This window comes from Vidua chalybeata, chromosome 34 (assembly GCF_026979565.1).
Source record: "Vidua chalybeata isolate OUT-0048 chromosome 34, bVidCha1 merged haplotype, whole genome shotgun sequence".
In the NCBI taxonomy this organism is placed as follows: domain Eukaryota; kingdom Metazoa; phylum Chordata; class Aves; order Passeriformes; family Viduidae; genus Vidua; species Vidua chalybeata.
In genome coordinates this window covers 789,871-804,754 of record NC_071563.1, presented here as the reverse complement: position 1 = coordinate 804,754, position 14,884 = coordinate 789,871, and the positions used below count along the sequence as shown (strand labels likewise).

General features: G+C 55.6%; 1 protein-coding gene across 3 annotated transcripts; it reads right to left on the bottom strand.

Moving 5' to 3' along the window:
• Positions 1-7,413: 7,413 nt before the first annotated feature.
• Positions 7,414-9,349, bottom strand: LOC128802181 (olfactory receptor 14J1-like). Of its 3 annotated transcripts, none has more exons than XM_053968426.1 (2): positions 9,284-9,349; positions 7,414-8,366 (listed from the first exon to the last, which is right to left on the bottom strand). In XM_053968426.1, the coding sequence occupies exon 2, from the start codon at positions 8,336-8,338 to the stop codon at positions 7,724-7,726; it is 615 nt and encodes a 204-aa protein (XP_053824401.1). In that variant the 5' UTR covers positions 8,339-8,366; positions 9,284-9,349; the 3' UTR covers positions 7,414-7,723. The 3 variants fall into 3 exon arrangements, with proteins under 3 accessions (XP_053824401.1, XP_053824400.1, XP_053824402.1); XM_053968425.1 differs by lacking the exon at positions 9,284-9,349 and adding an exon at positions 8,680-8,806; XM_053968427.1 differs by lacking the exon at positions 9,284-9,349 and adding an exon at positions 8,492-8,658.
• Positions 9,350-14,884: the final 5,535 nt, after the last annotated feature.

The window sequence follows — 14,884 nt, the reverse complement described above, 5'->3', positions numbered from 1 at the left end:
CTGTCCCCAAAACTGTGGAGATGGCTCCGTGTTTTCCTTCCCATGGAAAAGAGCTGTCCTTCTCGGCCAGGTGCCCATGGCCAAATTTGGGTTCCACCTCCAATAACCCCTATTGTGACAGACTGGAGGAGATTGTTGGCTTGAATCATTTTGTGTGGGGGGGAGGAAAGGGCAGGTCCAGCCTTGCCCTGCCCTGTCACCCCAGCACTGCCCTGCCCTGGAACCCCAATGCCCCCAGAGCCTCTATCCCAGTCCAGCAGTGGCTGCCAGTCCCTGGCACAGCACAGGCAATGCTCCACAGCCACCTCTGGAGCCCCCAGCCCAGCTCCTGAGTGACCAAATGACCCCAAGTCCCAGCTGGCGGAAGGGCCCAGGAAGACCAAGGGGTATTCAAGGCTGGCCACAAGGCAAGCACACATCTTGACCCTAGCTCCTCTTGGAATTTCCATCTCAACAACGCTGGAATCCAGTAGCTGGTAGCTCTGTCTGTGCTTCTCCATATCTTATTTGTCTTTCTCTCTTTCTGTGTCTTCTTCTAATTCTCTGCTTTGCAAATTTTGATTAACTTAAAATTGAACAGGCTTAGAGTTTGTGAAGTTGAATGGGCCAAGTTAATACTCTGAGAAGTGTTTTTTGTTGATTGAATGTCATATTAAACCTTCTGCCAAAGTTTCTCTGATATTCTCAAGTTGCCACTAAAGGCTGTTTGGTTTGTTTTGAGCTCCTGAGAATCTCTTGTTGGTATTTCTGCAGGACATCCAACTCAGAGGACACAAATGATTGTAACTCCTTTTAAATGTTTTCTTGAGAAAATGGTTTGGGGGATGGCAGTCAGGGCTTGTCTGTCCTGCTTGGCACAGCCCAGGCAGGGCTTTCACAGCCACATTCCACACTCCATTTCCCAGCTGTTGGTGCCCTTGGTGCCTCTGAGTTCTGCTTGCCCAGCCCCAGGGACGCTCTCCTTGTCTGCCCATTCCCCCAGGGTCTCTGGGCAGGGATGGCCTCAGAGGGAGCTGCTGACCTCCTCAGCAACTTGGAGGCTGCTGCTGAATTTTCCTGCTCCAGGGGCTTGAAGTGTATTCAAACTGAATCTATCAGATTTAAAAAGACAGTGAGACAACATGTTTTAGGTCCTGTTTAGGTTTTTCCCTGTTAATACATGGCTATGTGCAATCTCCAATTGACACTGAATCCAAGTACGTCCTCATGCAGTTGGAAGAGATAGGAAAATCAAGACCCTTGATGGCTGACAATCAATCTCACTCTGTCCCTACTCCCACCCCAGCATTTCCCCCATCCAAGCCCTGGCACTCAGAGCAGCCTTGTGCAAATCTGAGCTCCCTGCAGCCCAGGCTGCACCTGCCGGTTTCAGCTCCTTGGCTCCAACTCCCACCTGCTTTCCTTGGAGAAGGAGCAGCCCAAGACACAGAGGGATGTTTATTTCTTGTCAGCCAACAAAGCCAAGGCAAGGCACAGCTCCACCAAATGCAGAAGTCCTTCTTCTGCCTGGCTCTGCCCTGCCCCTGATCCCCACAGCCTGTCCTCTTTCCTTCATCCCTCCAGTGCCAGGGACTTTGTGGGGCAAGGGAGCTCTGCTCTGGCTATGAAGGGAGGTCCTAGTGCAGCCACTGGAGTGGCAACCACAACTCATCAGGTTTGTGTCCTTTGAGGGGCCAGGAACTGCTGAGACTCAGAGGCACAGAAAGCTTTCTCTTCATGGCCAACAGCAAAAATGTCAACATGATAAATTTTAATAAACATCAAAACCTTTCTCTCTGCTCCTTGTGAGCAGACAGCAGCATCTGACATGTCCCTCGTCTACAAGGCATTGCCATACAGGAAGGATTTTAGTCAAAGTCATAAGAAGAGGAGATATAAAAGATAAAACTACAACTAAGATGCTGAGTAAGGAGTTATTTAAACTTCTGAAAAATTGGGAAAATCTCTGAGGCCAGTAAAGCATTAAGGCACTCAAGGGAGATGCATTGGAATGAGCAGAGACCAGCTGCAGGAGGAAATGTGGGAGCAATGGGAAGGACATAGATGCAGCTGCTGTAAATGAAGAGATGTCCTTAGACATGGCCATTTAACCAGGAGAGCTGGTAACACCTGAAGGAAGAGGGTTATGAAATATTAGACTGAATGTTGATGGCATTGGTAGAGGGGAAGATCAGTATTTCTTCTCCTGCCATCAGCAGAAGAAAACAGTAGAGCCAGGAAATTCCTGTTCCTGGTGGGAAAATATTACCATTTCTTCAAAGCACTCAAATGAGCCAGATAATGAAGATTTGCTTATATCTTATGAAATGAACAGATATTAAAACCTGTGCCCCTTTCCATCAGCTGCATGCCCATGAACAGGCAGTTCTCCTTTAGGGCCCCAGTACCCTGAGGTGCTGAGCTGGGATTGGCTCTCTCAGAGAGGAGCTGAGGGAGAGCAGAGCACCTTGTAAGCTGAGGGGTCTGCTGGAATTCCATGCCCTGCCCATCCCACAGCAGCCGTGCATTTCTCTCCTCCAGCCTTGGTCTCCAGTACAGCCATGGAGGCTCTTTGGGCTCTTGACTGTTCCTGCAGCCAGCAAGGGCAGCTGAGCTCTGCCTTTGGCACAGTCAGCCCTGGCCAGCGCAGGCCACGCTCAGCAATTCCTTGTCTGTGCCCGGCCTTGCTGCCAGCCCCGGCAGCGGCTGCGTGGCCCATTTGTGGCCCTGTGTAGTAGATAGGGACAGGCGAACGGAAGATTTCGGGATGTAACGGAAAGCAAGACCCTCTCCCCCTCATCTTGCGATATGTAACTAATCACCCCTGAGACATGTAGCACTTCATAACACCAGTGGTCTTCTACTCCTTACTAGCTCTAGCCGGGCCTACCTTCCCCCTTTTGACGTAGTAGGGCCCCTTGACTATTTAACCACACAAGATAAAGTAATAAACGCGATTTTAACCATCAACTACATTAGTGTCTGTGCATGTTAGTGGCCCAAGTAACCCAGGTGAGGCCGGGTTGCCGTGCTGTGTCTTAAAACCAAGTCGCCTGCCTTCTCAGCAGAAGGCAACACCCTGTGCTGGCCAGCCATGGTGCCACAGCCCCTGTGCAGGCCCAGCCCAGGACAGGAGCATTGCGGCTGGGAACGGCCCCTGTGCCGTGGTGCCCACGGCAGCCTTGGGGCTCTGTGCCCCATGGCCTCCCTGCTGGGCAGCCTCTGCCAGCTCCTGCCCAGCCCGTGGCACCTGTGGGGCTGCACAGACAGCCCTGCCCCGGCTCTGCCGGCCTCTGGGCCAGCTGAGAGGCCGGCCAGGGCTGGCCATGGCCGGGAACAGGCCCTGAGCCCCGCAGGAGGATGGAGCTGGGCCACAGCCAAACTCAGCCCAGGCCAAAGCTGGGCTCAGCAGCCAGGGCTGCCAAGGGCTGGAGACAGAGGCTGGCGCTGACAAATGTCCTGGAGCCCCTCCCTGCTCTGTCCATGCCCCCAAGGGCACAGAGCAGCCTCATCTCTCAGGCATTGCCTGTTTTCCATGCCTTGCACAGGCGCTGGCCCTGCCCCACAAGGCCTGGGCTGAGTCCTGCCCCTGCACGCTCAGCCAGGCTGAGATGGTCACTGATGGTTTCTCTGTCAGCCTCTCCCAGCCCAGCCCAGCTCCCTGCAAGCTCTGCCAGCTGCCCTGAGCTCTGTGCAGCACCAAGGGCCTCTCCCCAGCACAGCCCAGCCGGCTCTGGCCCCACAGCTCTGCTCAGGCCAGGCTGCTCTGGCCACTGGCCCCACGGCCTCAGCCCCTGCCAAGGGCACAGCAGCAGCTGCAGCTCAGCCAGGACTCAGCCCCAGCCATGGGGGAAGGGGCTTGCCCAAGGCACAAGGAGGCTCCCTGGCTGCCCTGCTCCCCTCGGGCTCAGGTGCTGAGAGCTCTGCAGCCCCTGCTGCCATCCCATCTGCCCAGGCCAGCACAAGAGCCCCGGCCTTGGGGCCCTCCAGAGCTGCTCCTGCTCCAGGCCCAGGGCCCATCCCAGAGCTGGGGCAGCCACAAAGCTGTGCCCATTTCTGCTCATTGCTGCTCTGATGAGGATGCATCCTCAGCCACTTGGAGGTTGCTGATGGATTTTACTACTCCACAGGCCTCTTCTTTCTTGAGTTCTTCAATTCAGGAATTCAGTGAGAAAAGCTCATAAACATTTGTTCAAAACACCCAAACAAGAGAAGCCCATGGGAATAATTCAAGTCTTCAGTTCTTCTGTGGTCAATTAGACAGATTTCAGAAGTCTATTCAATGTGAATCTAATATATTGGAAACAATGAACACAGAATAGTTTTGTCCTATTAAGTTTTCTCTTCCTGTTTATAGATTGATATCAGCAATGTCCAATTGATATTGATCCCCAGCACCTCCTAATGCAGTCTGAACAGATATGAAAATCAAGAGCCTTCATGGCTGACAATCAGAAACACTTTGTCCCTACCCCCACCCACCATTTCCCTCAGCCATGTCCTGGCACTCAGCGCAGCTGAGGAATGGAGTCACATCCAGGAGTGTCCCCAGAGCTCAGGACTGGGGCCTGGTCATTTAAATCTCTTTATTGCTGATCTGGACAAGGGCATAGAGGGCAGCCTCAGTCAGTTTCCAGGTGTTTTTAAGGGAATCAAGCCTTAAAAGGAAAGAGGTCCAGGAAGGATGAAGACATTTCAAGAAAGCAATCTGAAGGGGGAAGGAGCAGCCTGTCCCAGCGTGCCAAAAGATGAGCTAGTGAGGAAAATTACTGTCCAGGCTGCCCATGCAGCATTTTTGGGAACACAGGGGAAAAAAGGACCAGCAACTCAGGAAGTGTTTATGGACTTTGTTTAAGGCTATATGGAAAGAAAATTAGAGAGGTGAAACCTCAATTAAAACTAAACCTAGTGGCTTCTGTAAAAAAAAAAAAATTATAAAAAATATTTTTATAAAAAATATTTTATAATTTTTTTTAATAAAAAAATAGCAAAACCAGGGAGAAGGAGAATCTCTATTCTTTATTGGATGCAGTGGAGAATATAACTAAAGATAAAGGGGTCACAAGCTCAGTTCCTACACAGAGAACTAAAGATCAAGTAACTAAAGAGAAGGAAAAGGCTGAGCTACTTTACACCTTGTTTGTCTCAGTTTTGAACAAGAAGACAGGTTGTCCTCAGGACAAGTGTTCTCCTGAGCTGGTAAATGGGGACGGGGAGCAGAACATTCCCTGTAATCCAGGAGGGAGCAGTTGGGACCTGCTGAGCCACTCAGATGCTCACAGGTGTATGGGATCAGATAGGATCCATGCTAGGGGGATGAGGGAGCTGGTGGATGAGCTCCCCAAGCTGCTCTCCATCATTTATCATCAGTCCTGGCTCAGCAGGGAGGTCCCAGGGGACTGGAGGTGCCAATGTGACCCCATCCCCAAGAAGGGCTGGAAGGAGGAGCTGGGCAGCTCCAGGGCTGTCAGCCTGACCTCGGTGCCCGGCAAGGTTATGGAAGAGATCATCACCTTGAGTGCCATCACAGGGCACCTGCAGGATGGCCGAGGGATCAGAGCCTGCCAGCATGGATTTGAACATCTACACTGATGATCTGGATGAGGGGACTGAGTCCACCATCATCAAATTTGCAGATGACACCAAACTGGGTGCGAGTGTGGATCTGCTGGAGGGTAGGAGGGCTCTGCACAGGGACCTGGACAGGCTGGATCCAGGGCCCAAATCCAACAAGGTGAGGCTGAACAAGTCCAAGTGCCGGGTCCTGCACTTTGGCCACAACAACTCCTGCAGCACTACAGGCTGGGGACAAAGGGGCTGGACAACTGCCAGGCAGAAAGGGACCTGGGGGACTGATGGACAGCAGGCTGGGCATGAGCCAGCAGTGTGCCCAGGTGGCCAAGAAGGCCAATGGCTCCTGGGCTGGATCAGGAATGCTGTGGCCAGCAGGAGCAGGGCAGTGATTCTTCCCCTGTGTTCAGCACTGGTTGGGCAGCACCTCGAGTGATGTGTCCAGTTCTGGGCCCCCCAATTTAGGAAGGACATGGAGGGGCTGGAGCGTGTACAGAGAAGGGCAGCAGGGCTGCTGAGGGGTCTGGAACACAAGTTCTGTGAGGAGAAGCTGAGGGAGATGGAGTTGTTTATCCTGGAAAAGAGGAGTCTCAGGGGACACAAGGCAGTGTCAGGGCACAGGTTGGACTTGATGATCTCCGAGGTCTTTTCCAACCTTGCTGATTCTGGGATTCCCTGACATCACCCTTGGAGCAGTTGCAGGAGGAGTTCAAAAGTTCAAAGTTCCCTTGGTGCCATTTCCCCTGCGCTCCTAGGGGAAAGCCCATAAAGACAACGTCCTTTGTGTTGGTGAAACTCCCAGCTGATGGGAACAAACTTTCTGACTGACTGCAGAGGCCAGCACAAAGCTGAGTGCTTTCCCTGCCATGCCCCAGCCTTTCCTGGCCTCAGGGGCTGATGGCATTTGTGCTCCCTCAGGTTCATGTCCCCACACCAACAGCATGGCTGTGCTCCCACCAGCTCTGTGCAATGCAAACAGGAGCTCCTGAGCCAGTGCTGCTGTGTCTGTGCCTGCAAGGATGTGGCACCTCTGTGAGCTGGGGAAGAGGCCAGGGCTGCAGAGGGGGGATAATGTTGGCAGCTCCATGAGGATGCTCTAGGACACTGCCATGGGCTGTCCAGCACAGTGGGAAAGGACCAGCCCCTGCTCTGCTGTTCCTTCCCCTCTCCCCCGGGGCCCTGGCTGAGCACCAGCCGTGCTGTTTGCCCCCAGCCTGCCCACGGCCAGCCTGGGGCTGCTCACGGGGGTTTTTCTCTGTTGAGCATTGGCCTGGCCGTGTTCTTGAGAGAGCCTGGGCAAAGGAGCCTGGAGTCCCCAGGCCCTGGCCTGAGGCGTCAGCACTGCCCCAGCAGTGCCCATGGCCTGTCCCTGCTGCAGCCCTGGCACTGCCACCCCCAGGACTGTGCCCGGCCCCGAGAGCACTCAGGCCCTGCAGCAACACCAGGGCCACCAGGGCAGCCGGGCAGTGGCACAGGAGCAGCACTGGCACCACCAAGTGCTGCTGCTGCTGGGCACAGCTGCTGTGCCAGCACTGATCTGCCCCCAGCTCTGCAGACAGACATTGCTGCTGCAGCTCTAGAGAAGGCAACAAAAAGGGCATCTCTACAAAAAACTTTGCTGGGAGATCCTTGAGTTCCTTTAAAGCCACCATGAGCGCAGCCCCTCATTGACACAGTCTGTGGCTACAGGGATGGTGAAGAGAAACAAAATGAGAAATGCCACAAGGAATGGCTTTTCTTTGTGGACAATATGTGAAAACTAATATAAAGGTAAAAAACCCCCACAACCAAGCCAAAAAGAAGTAGCAAAGATGACTTTTATTCCAAGTGATTTAGAGTTTATTACAATTGATTTGCCAGCACTTTAATGATCCTGAAATCATCCAGTCATCAGTGTCCACACTGCAGCCTTGAGCTCCTGGTTCCTCAGGCTGTAGATGAGGGGGTTCAGGGCTGGAGGCACCACCGAGTACAGAACTGACAGTGCCAGATCCATGGATGGGGAGGAGATGGAGAGGGGCTTCAGGCAGACAAATGTGCCAGTGGTGACAAACAGGGAGAGCATGGCCAGGTGAGGGAGGCAGGTGGAAAAGGCTTTGTGCCCTCCCTGCTCAGAGGGGATCCTCAGCACGGCGCTGAGGATCTGCACATAGGAGAAAACAATGAACACAAATCATATGAGTCCTAAACAGGCACTAACTGCAATGAACCCAAGTTCCCTGAGATAGGATGTGGAGCACGTGAACTTGAGGATCTGAGGGATTTCACAGAAGAAGTGACCTAGGGAATTGTCCTGGCACAGGGGCAGGGAAAATGTATTGGCTGGGTGCAGCAGTGAAAAGAGAAAGCCACTGGCCCAGGCAGCTGCTGCCATGTGGGCACAAGCTCTGCTGCCCAGGAGGGTCCCGTAGTGCAGAGCTTTGCAGATGGGCATGTAGCGGTCGTAGCACATGATGGTAAGAAGGGAAAACTCTGCTGAAATGAAAAAGACAAAAAAAAATAGTTGGACTGCACATCCTGTATAGGAGCTGGTCCTGGTGTCCCAGAGGGAATTGTGGATGGCTTTGGGGACAGTGGTGCCGATGGAGCCCAGGTGGCTGAGGGCCAGGTTGAGCAGGAAGAAGAACATGGGCGTGTGCAGTTGGTGGCCAGCGCTGATGATGAGGCCGTTGCCCAGGAGGGCAGCCAGGGAGATGGCCAGGGAGAGGCAGAAGTGCAGGAGCTGCAGCTGCCACGTGTCTGCCAGTGCCAGCAGGAGGAAGTGGCTGATGGAGCTGCTGTTGGACATTGGCTGTGGCTGGGCATTGGCTTCTGCCCTGTGGAAAAAGACAGTGATGAGTTAGAGGAGATACCTGTAACCAAAATCAAAGCCATTTTTCCACCTCATGACTCAGCAGGAGTTTCTCCAATAAGGAAACAAAGCTTTTGCTGAAGCTCCCACTCTGTCCATGACAGGAACTCCTGTGCCAGTCTGGGACATCCCGGCTCTTTGGCAGCCTGGGGACTCCTGGGATGTCACCGTGGAGCCCCCGTGAGTGCCTGTGACAGATCAGTGCCTTTGCAACCCAAGGTCCCCTGGGATGTCACCATGGAATGGCTGTGACTGCCTCTGACCACACGGCTCTTTACCATCTCCAGAAGGCCCTGGGAGGTCTCCATGGAGCCCCTGTCTCTGCCTGTGACATTCCAGTTCTTGAAGAGCCAGGAGACTCTTGGGAAGTCCCCATGGAACCCCTCTGAGGGCCTGTGGCAACTCGGTTCCTTCCTAGGCAAACATCACCAGCCCCCCTGTTGCTATGGTCAGTTTCCATGGCAACCTTCTCCAGCCCCCTGTTCCTATGGTGGGGTGGTTTTGCATGGGAGGCGCTTATGGAAGAAATGCAAAGAGAAGCTGCTAGCAGTTTCCTCCATGTCTGACACAAAAAGCAATCAGTAATTAGCTTTGAGAATTGACAATCTGTTAAAGCCCTGAGAAAGCTGATAAGCCTCTGTGAACATGCATGTAAAAAAGGAAAAATCCTGGGAAATCCCTCTTTCTTTTCCAGCTGCAAAGAGGTAACTGACCAGCCTGGCCCTCATCTTGGCCTGGGACAGGCCAGGTGGCCTCTGCCGCAGGCTGGGCTCCTGCCTGGGGAGCCCACCAGGCCCCATCAGCTGCCGGGCAGGGGGAGGAGAGGCCGCGGGGCCGAGGTGTTAGCGGCTGCAGCTGCCAACATCTTGCCCTGTTACTTACTAAGGCTCGCCCTGCTGCTCGCCCAGGCCGAGCCAGGATCCGCCAGGCCCCAGGAGCAGCCCCGGGCTGGGCCAGCTCAGCCAAGATTCTGCCTCTGTTGAGATTCGCCCACAGCCACCGGGCAGGCGGAGGAGAAGCCCCCGCTCGTTGTGCCGGCTCTGGCGATGCCGAGATCCCGGCTCGGCTCCGGCCGCCACCCCCGGCGGCCGCGGCTCCGCCCGGCCCCGCTCGCTGCGGCAGCACTGGGAGGGGATCCCATCCAGGGACCCCATGGACACGAACTGGGGGAACCCCGGGCCGGGCTCCGACAGCGCCACGAGCAGAGAACGCAGGGCCAGGAGAACTGGGGGGACACGGAGATTTAGGGGCTGGCGGGTCACGGGAGAAGGAAAGGGGGGACGGGAGAGCTGGGAACGGGGTCTGGGGGTTCCAGGATTAAGAAAAGGGGAGGCTGGGGTGGGTAGAGGTGGCACGGGCGGGGTTAAGGGGCTTCCTGTATCCAGGAAAGGGAGCTCCACGGTGTCCCCATTCCCAGCAAAAGGTGGGAAAACCCAGGATGGCTGGGACTAGGGGTCCCGGGTGTTTTCGGTGTTGAGGAAAGCAGGGGCTGGGTGCTGGGAAAGGCAGGAATAGGAGTCCAGGGGGTCTGTGGGCGAAGGAAAAGGGGGCTCTGGGGCTGAGAGAGGCGGGATGGCCGGGAAGGGGGTGCAGGGGTTGTTGGTGCCGGATAAGGGGGTGCAGGGTGGAACCCATGCCGGGAATGGGGGTGCGGGGGGATGGCGGCGCCCAGGAATGGGGGTTCAGGGGCCCCTGGGTGCTCCGGAACGGGCGATCAAAGAGTCCCGGTGCCGGGGGTCCCTCTCACCTCTCGCCGCCCCCTCCCCCCGGAGCCCCAGGAGCGCCCCCAGCCCCAGCGCTGGAGCCATCGCTCTGCTCCGCTGCGGCCCCGCCCCCAGAGCCGCCTCCGGCCCCGCCATTGGCGCCGCTCTTTGCTGCCCGCCAATGGCAGCCCGAGGCTGCAATGACGTCACCGCTCACCGGGCAGATCCCGGCGGCGCAGGGCGGGAAAGGCCGAAGCAAAAGTGCCCGAGGGAGCGAGGGGGGAGGGGACGGGGGAATTCCAGAGAATTCCCCGGGATCCCCTCCTGGCATCCCCCGGCAGCTCCTCGGCCGCTCCCTGCGGGACCCCCGGGCCGGGCTGGGCTCAGCTGCCGGGCCCTGCGCTCCAAGCCTGCCTGGAACCCGCCGGCTTCGGCCCGAAGCGGGGCAAGCCCCGCCATCCGCGGATCCATTTTTTCCTGCGGCTGCGGCTCCCAGCCCCGGCGGAGCAGGAGCGGGCGCTGGGACTGCGATCCCTGGCTGGCGATCCCCTTCTGTGCCTCTCGCTCTTCTCTCCCTTTCCTTGGGGCGATCACAGATCCCAGAGCGGCTGCAGAGCCCCGTGCCCAGGCCGGGTTCCCCAGCAAAGGGAGGCCTGGGGGTGAGGTGCCCCGGGCTGGCCGGGAATGGGGGTCCGGGGGTGGCCGGAGCCCGGGAAACGGGGGATCCAGGGGCTGCCAGAGGAGGAGAGCCGGCAAAGGGAGTGCAGGGGATGTCAGGGCAGGATAAGGGGGTACAGGGGGTCCTGGAACTGGGGAAGGAGCTGCGGGGGGGCCCCGCAGGACCCCAGGAATGGGGATTCCAACGGGGTCCCAGGGGGGCTCCCCGAAGCCCCTCCCAGAGGGGAGCAGGAGCTGGGGCAGGACTCTGGGGAGAGAAAAGGGGGTGACCCCGGCATGGGGGGACATGGGGGTGTCAGACGCGCTCCCAGGGGGGACACGACCCCCGGACCCTCCTCCCCTTCTCCCGCAGGGGAAGCTGAGCCCCAGCCCAGCAGACGAAGCCCAACACGAAGCCCCCGAGCCCCGGCAGCATCTTGGGGGGCGTCCGGCTGCAGCTCCAGGGGCGGGAGGGGCAGGATCTGGGAAACGGCAGCGGCTGCCGGGAAGGGACCGGCATGGACTGGGACAGGCTGGGATGGAGTGGGACACCGGGATACAGCGGGACACACCACACCCAGGACTGGGACCCACAGGGAGCAGGATCAGAGCACACTGGGACCCAGCAGGACCAGAACTGGGGCAACAGGGATCATAGTGGCACCAACCGGGATTGACTGGGAGTGGCTGAGAGTGACTGGGATCATACTGCTGGAAACTGGAACCTTACTGGGCTGAGTGGATGTGACTGGGAATGACTAGGAGTATGCTGAGGCCATCTGGGATGTACTGGGAGTGTCTGTAACTGTACTGGGGGTGACTGGGAACACACTGAGAGCAACTGGGAGTGACTGAGTCTACACTGGGGGCAACTGGGATTGATTGGGACCATACCGGGGAAGACTGGGATCATACTTGGAGTGACTGGGTCTATGCTAGGGGCCACTGAGAGCAACTGGAATCTTACTGGGAGTGACCAGGATGATACTGGGAACATAGTGAGTGTAACTGAAAGTGGCTGGGAGTGACCTGGGGGGAACTGGGGGAACTGGCTGAGCTGGGGCTCAGGACTGTTCTCCCCCAGGGCTGCCCCGGGTCCTGCTGCCACCCCCAGCCCACAGAGCCGAGGGACAGGGCACAGCCGAGGGACAGGGGCGTCTCAGTGCCGGCCGGGCAAACGGGTAAAAGGACGTCTTGGTTTTCAGGAATGGGAGTGCAGGGGGGGTCTCAGGGTCACAGAAATGGGGGGGCAGGGACGTGGAGAGGTAGAAGGGAGTTGTAGGGATTTGTGGAAGAGGGGACAGTGGGAGCCACGCCGCTCCGGCGCCTCCTGAACTCACAGCACCCTCCTGTCCCCTCCTGTCAGGGAGTAGTGCAGAGCCAGAAGGTCCCCCCTGAGCCTCTTTTTTCCCAGGCTGAGCCCCTTTCCCAGCTCCCTCAGCCCCTCCTGGTGTTCCAGCCAGGGTAGAATACTAGTGCTACCCCAAGAGCAATGGATAGGCCTGCCAGGGGTGCCTTTATCAGCACATTTGAAGCTTTCCTAAATACTTGGAGAAAAACTCTTCAGAAAGCACCAAAGTCAAGTCAGTAGCTCAAGTGACGATCGCCTTTGAAAATCGCTGCGGCTCGGCCCGGCCCCGCCCGGCCCGGCCCCGCCCGGCCCCGACGATCGGGTGCCGTGGGTGCCTGGTAACCGCGAACGCGGCGGCGGCGGCGGCTGTGACGTGCGGGGCTGCTGTGCTGCGGAACAGCTCAGTGGCCACAGACCGCGCTCCTGGCTGCTTGTGCCAGCCTGGGCTCGTGCAGGCGGCTACACTCGCCATTCACAAGCGAATTGTTCGCAGAGCATTGGTCTCTGCAAAGGAGTCCTCAAAACGCAGAGCATTGGTCTCTGCAAAAGATTCCTCAAAAAGCAGAGCATTGGTCTCTGCAAAGGAGTCCTGAACACGCAGAGCATTGGTCTCTGCACGGGATTCCTGAATTTGCAGAGCATTGGTCTCTGCAAAGGATTCCTGAATTTGCAGAGCATTGGTCTCTGCACGGGATTCCTGCATTTGCAGAGCATTGGTCTCTGCACGGGATTCCTGAATTTGCAGAGCATTGGTCTCTGCAAGGGATTCCTGAACACGCAGAGCATTGGTCTCTGCAAAGGAGTCCTGAACAGGCAGAGCATTGGTCTCTGCACGGGAGTCCTGAATTTCCTTTGAAGGTAAAGACTGACTAAAGTTGAACTTTTTGATTTTGTCTCATCTGGGCTCTGAAAGAGAATGCCAAAGGGAAGTACAGGATGTGCTAATGCCAGTCTTCTGGTGCAGCAGTTCAGTGAGTGGATGAATGACATATGGTCTACTGATTGTGCTTTTTTTTCACTGAGGAAATGCAACATTTTCTAAATGTGCTAGTCTATATTTTTTTTTTCCTATAATGATTGCTTAAACTGCTTAAAGGTGAAAGAGTTCTGGTCAAGTTTCAGTGGGTTGTTATCATCTGGTTATTAAAATTATTAGGGAGATGCCTCTGAATTGAGGTGCAAACGAGACCATATGCCAAAGTCAGTCGTCTGGATTTTATGTAACAGTAAATGTGAGGAAGAGAGAGAGAAAGAAATAGAAAAAGTGGTGGTGGAGGGGGGGGATGGGGGGTTGGGAAGAGGGAGGAGAAAGAGAGTGACAGAGACAGATTAAGTAAAAAAGGTCACCATTCCATGGATCCCATCAGCATACCATAAAATCCTCTTCTGGTCTTCTCTGTGGTGAGGTCTTGGAAAATGTAAGACTCATATGGATTAAGGCAGATTTGGGCAAGGTGGGACCTCCCAGGTACCTCCTTGGGGCGGGGCAAGTCTGACTCTGTCTATTGCTACTTTCAAATAATATCACATCTTTAGCACCAGTATATCCTTGGAGTCTGCCATGAATTGGGTTCTGGATTTTCAGAGTTCCATTGTTGCACCTTCCAGTTTCGTTGAGGCTTTGTCATTCATCTGGGATATCCTCCCTTCAAAATGGCTTCTGGATTCCCAAAAAAGACACCGACACCTCGTCCTTGGTCCAGGGAAATGCTGAAGTCTTTTACTGTAAATAGCCACTGGGGCTGTGTTAAGGCTGGAAACTCCCCTCGTGTCCCTCCTCTCCCTGCCCCTGTTGTCCAGCAGCGCTGTGAAGCTGCAGACCCCCTCCCCACCTCTTTGTGCCCTGCTCCTGTTGGTGGGGGCTGTCCTGGTGCAGTAGGGAACGCCGTGTGTTGCCTCAGGCTCTTGCCTGGCTGTGCCACCGGAGCCAAGTTAAAGCAATGTGCAGCTGAAGCCCGGAGCGTGTGTTCTCTCCCTTTCCCTTTGCCACAGCAATTCCTTCTGTCAGGCTGGGCACTCACCTGTGCTGTGTAGTAAGCACATTTCTCTCTCTCTCAAGATTTTTCATCCAGGTGCACAGAGAAAAAGAAAGAGAAAACAATTTCTATTTCTGCTCCTTGTTTTTCCTATGTGGAATGTGTTTAGAAAATTGTTCACCTAGAGTGATTACTTAATTGGAGTCTAGTGAAAATTGTTTGAACCTAATAACCAATCAGATCCACCTGTGGCTAGACTCTCAAAAACAAAGTCACAAGTTGTTAGTTAGTTAGTTAGATATCTAGTAGTTAGAATTGCCACAGCAATTCCTTCTGTCAGGCTGGGCACTCACCTGTGCTGCTCTCACCAACCTGCCCTTGGGCACCTGGGCATGTTGGTGGGGGGAAGCTCAAGCTCTGCCCAGAGCCTTGAGAGACACGGCTGGTCCCAGCTAGAAGAGGTTCCAAGCCAGCTGTTCTCCCTCGTCTCCTGTGTGGACGCAGATCCAGCCCTGCAGGCAGCACTGGAGTCAGGGCCACAAAGGTCTCTTGGGGTCTGGAGCTCCCTGGACTGAAGATGCCCCACTGCTGAGGCTCTGTCAAGGAGATCCCTCTGTTTTCTTCTGTGGAGGGGCCTGTGAGCCCAGACAGAGAAAACAAATGCTGATGAACAGAGAGAAGGAAAACTTGGACACATTCCTGTGCACCTCACTCTTGCTACAACGTTCCTTTCTTGCCTCTCTTGGACTCACACAGCAGCGACATCTCCTTGCTGGGAGTTCTGAGTGTTGTGCAG

Bases quoted from the DNA above. Each gene is read 5' to 3' on its own strand.
- LOC128802181 (XM_053968425.1), bottom strand. From the start codon at position 8,777: ATGGGGACTTCCCAAGAGTCTCCTGGCTCTTCAAGAACTGGAATGTCA. The intron at 8,367-8,679 runs GTAAAGAGCCGT...CTTTTTCCACAG, and splicing joins CCCAGGGCCTTCTGGAGATG to GGCAGAAGCCAATGCCCAGC.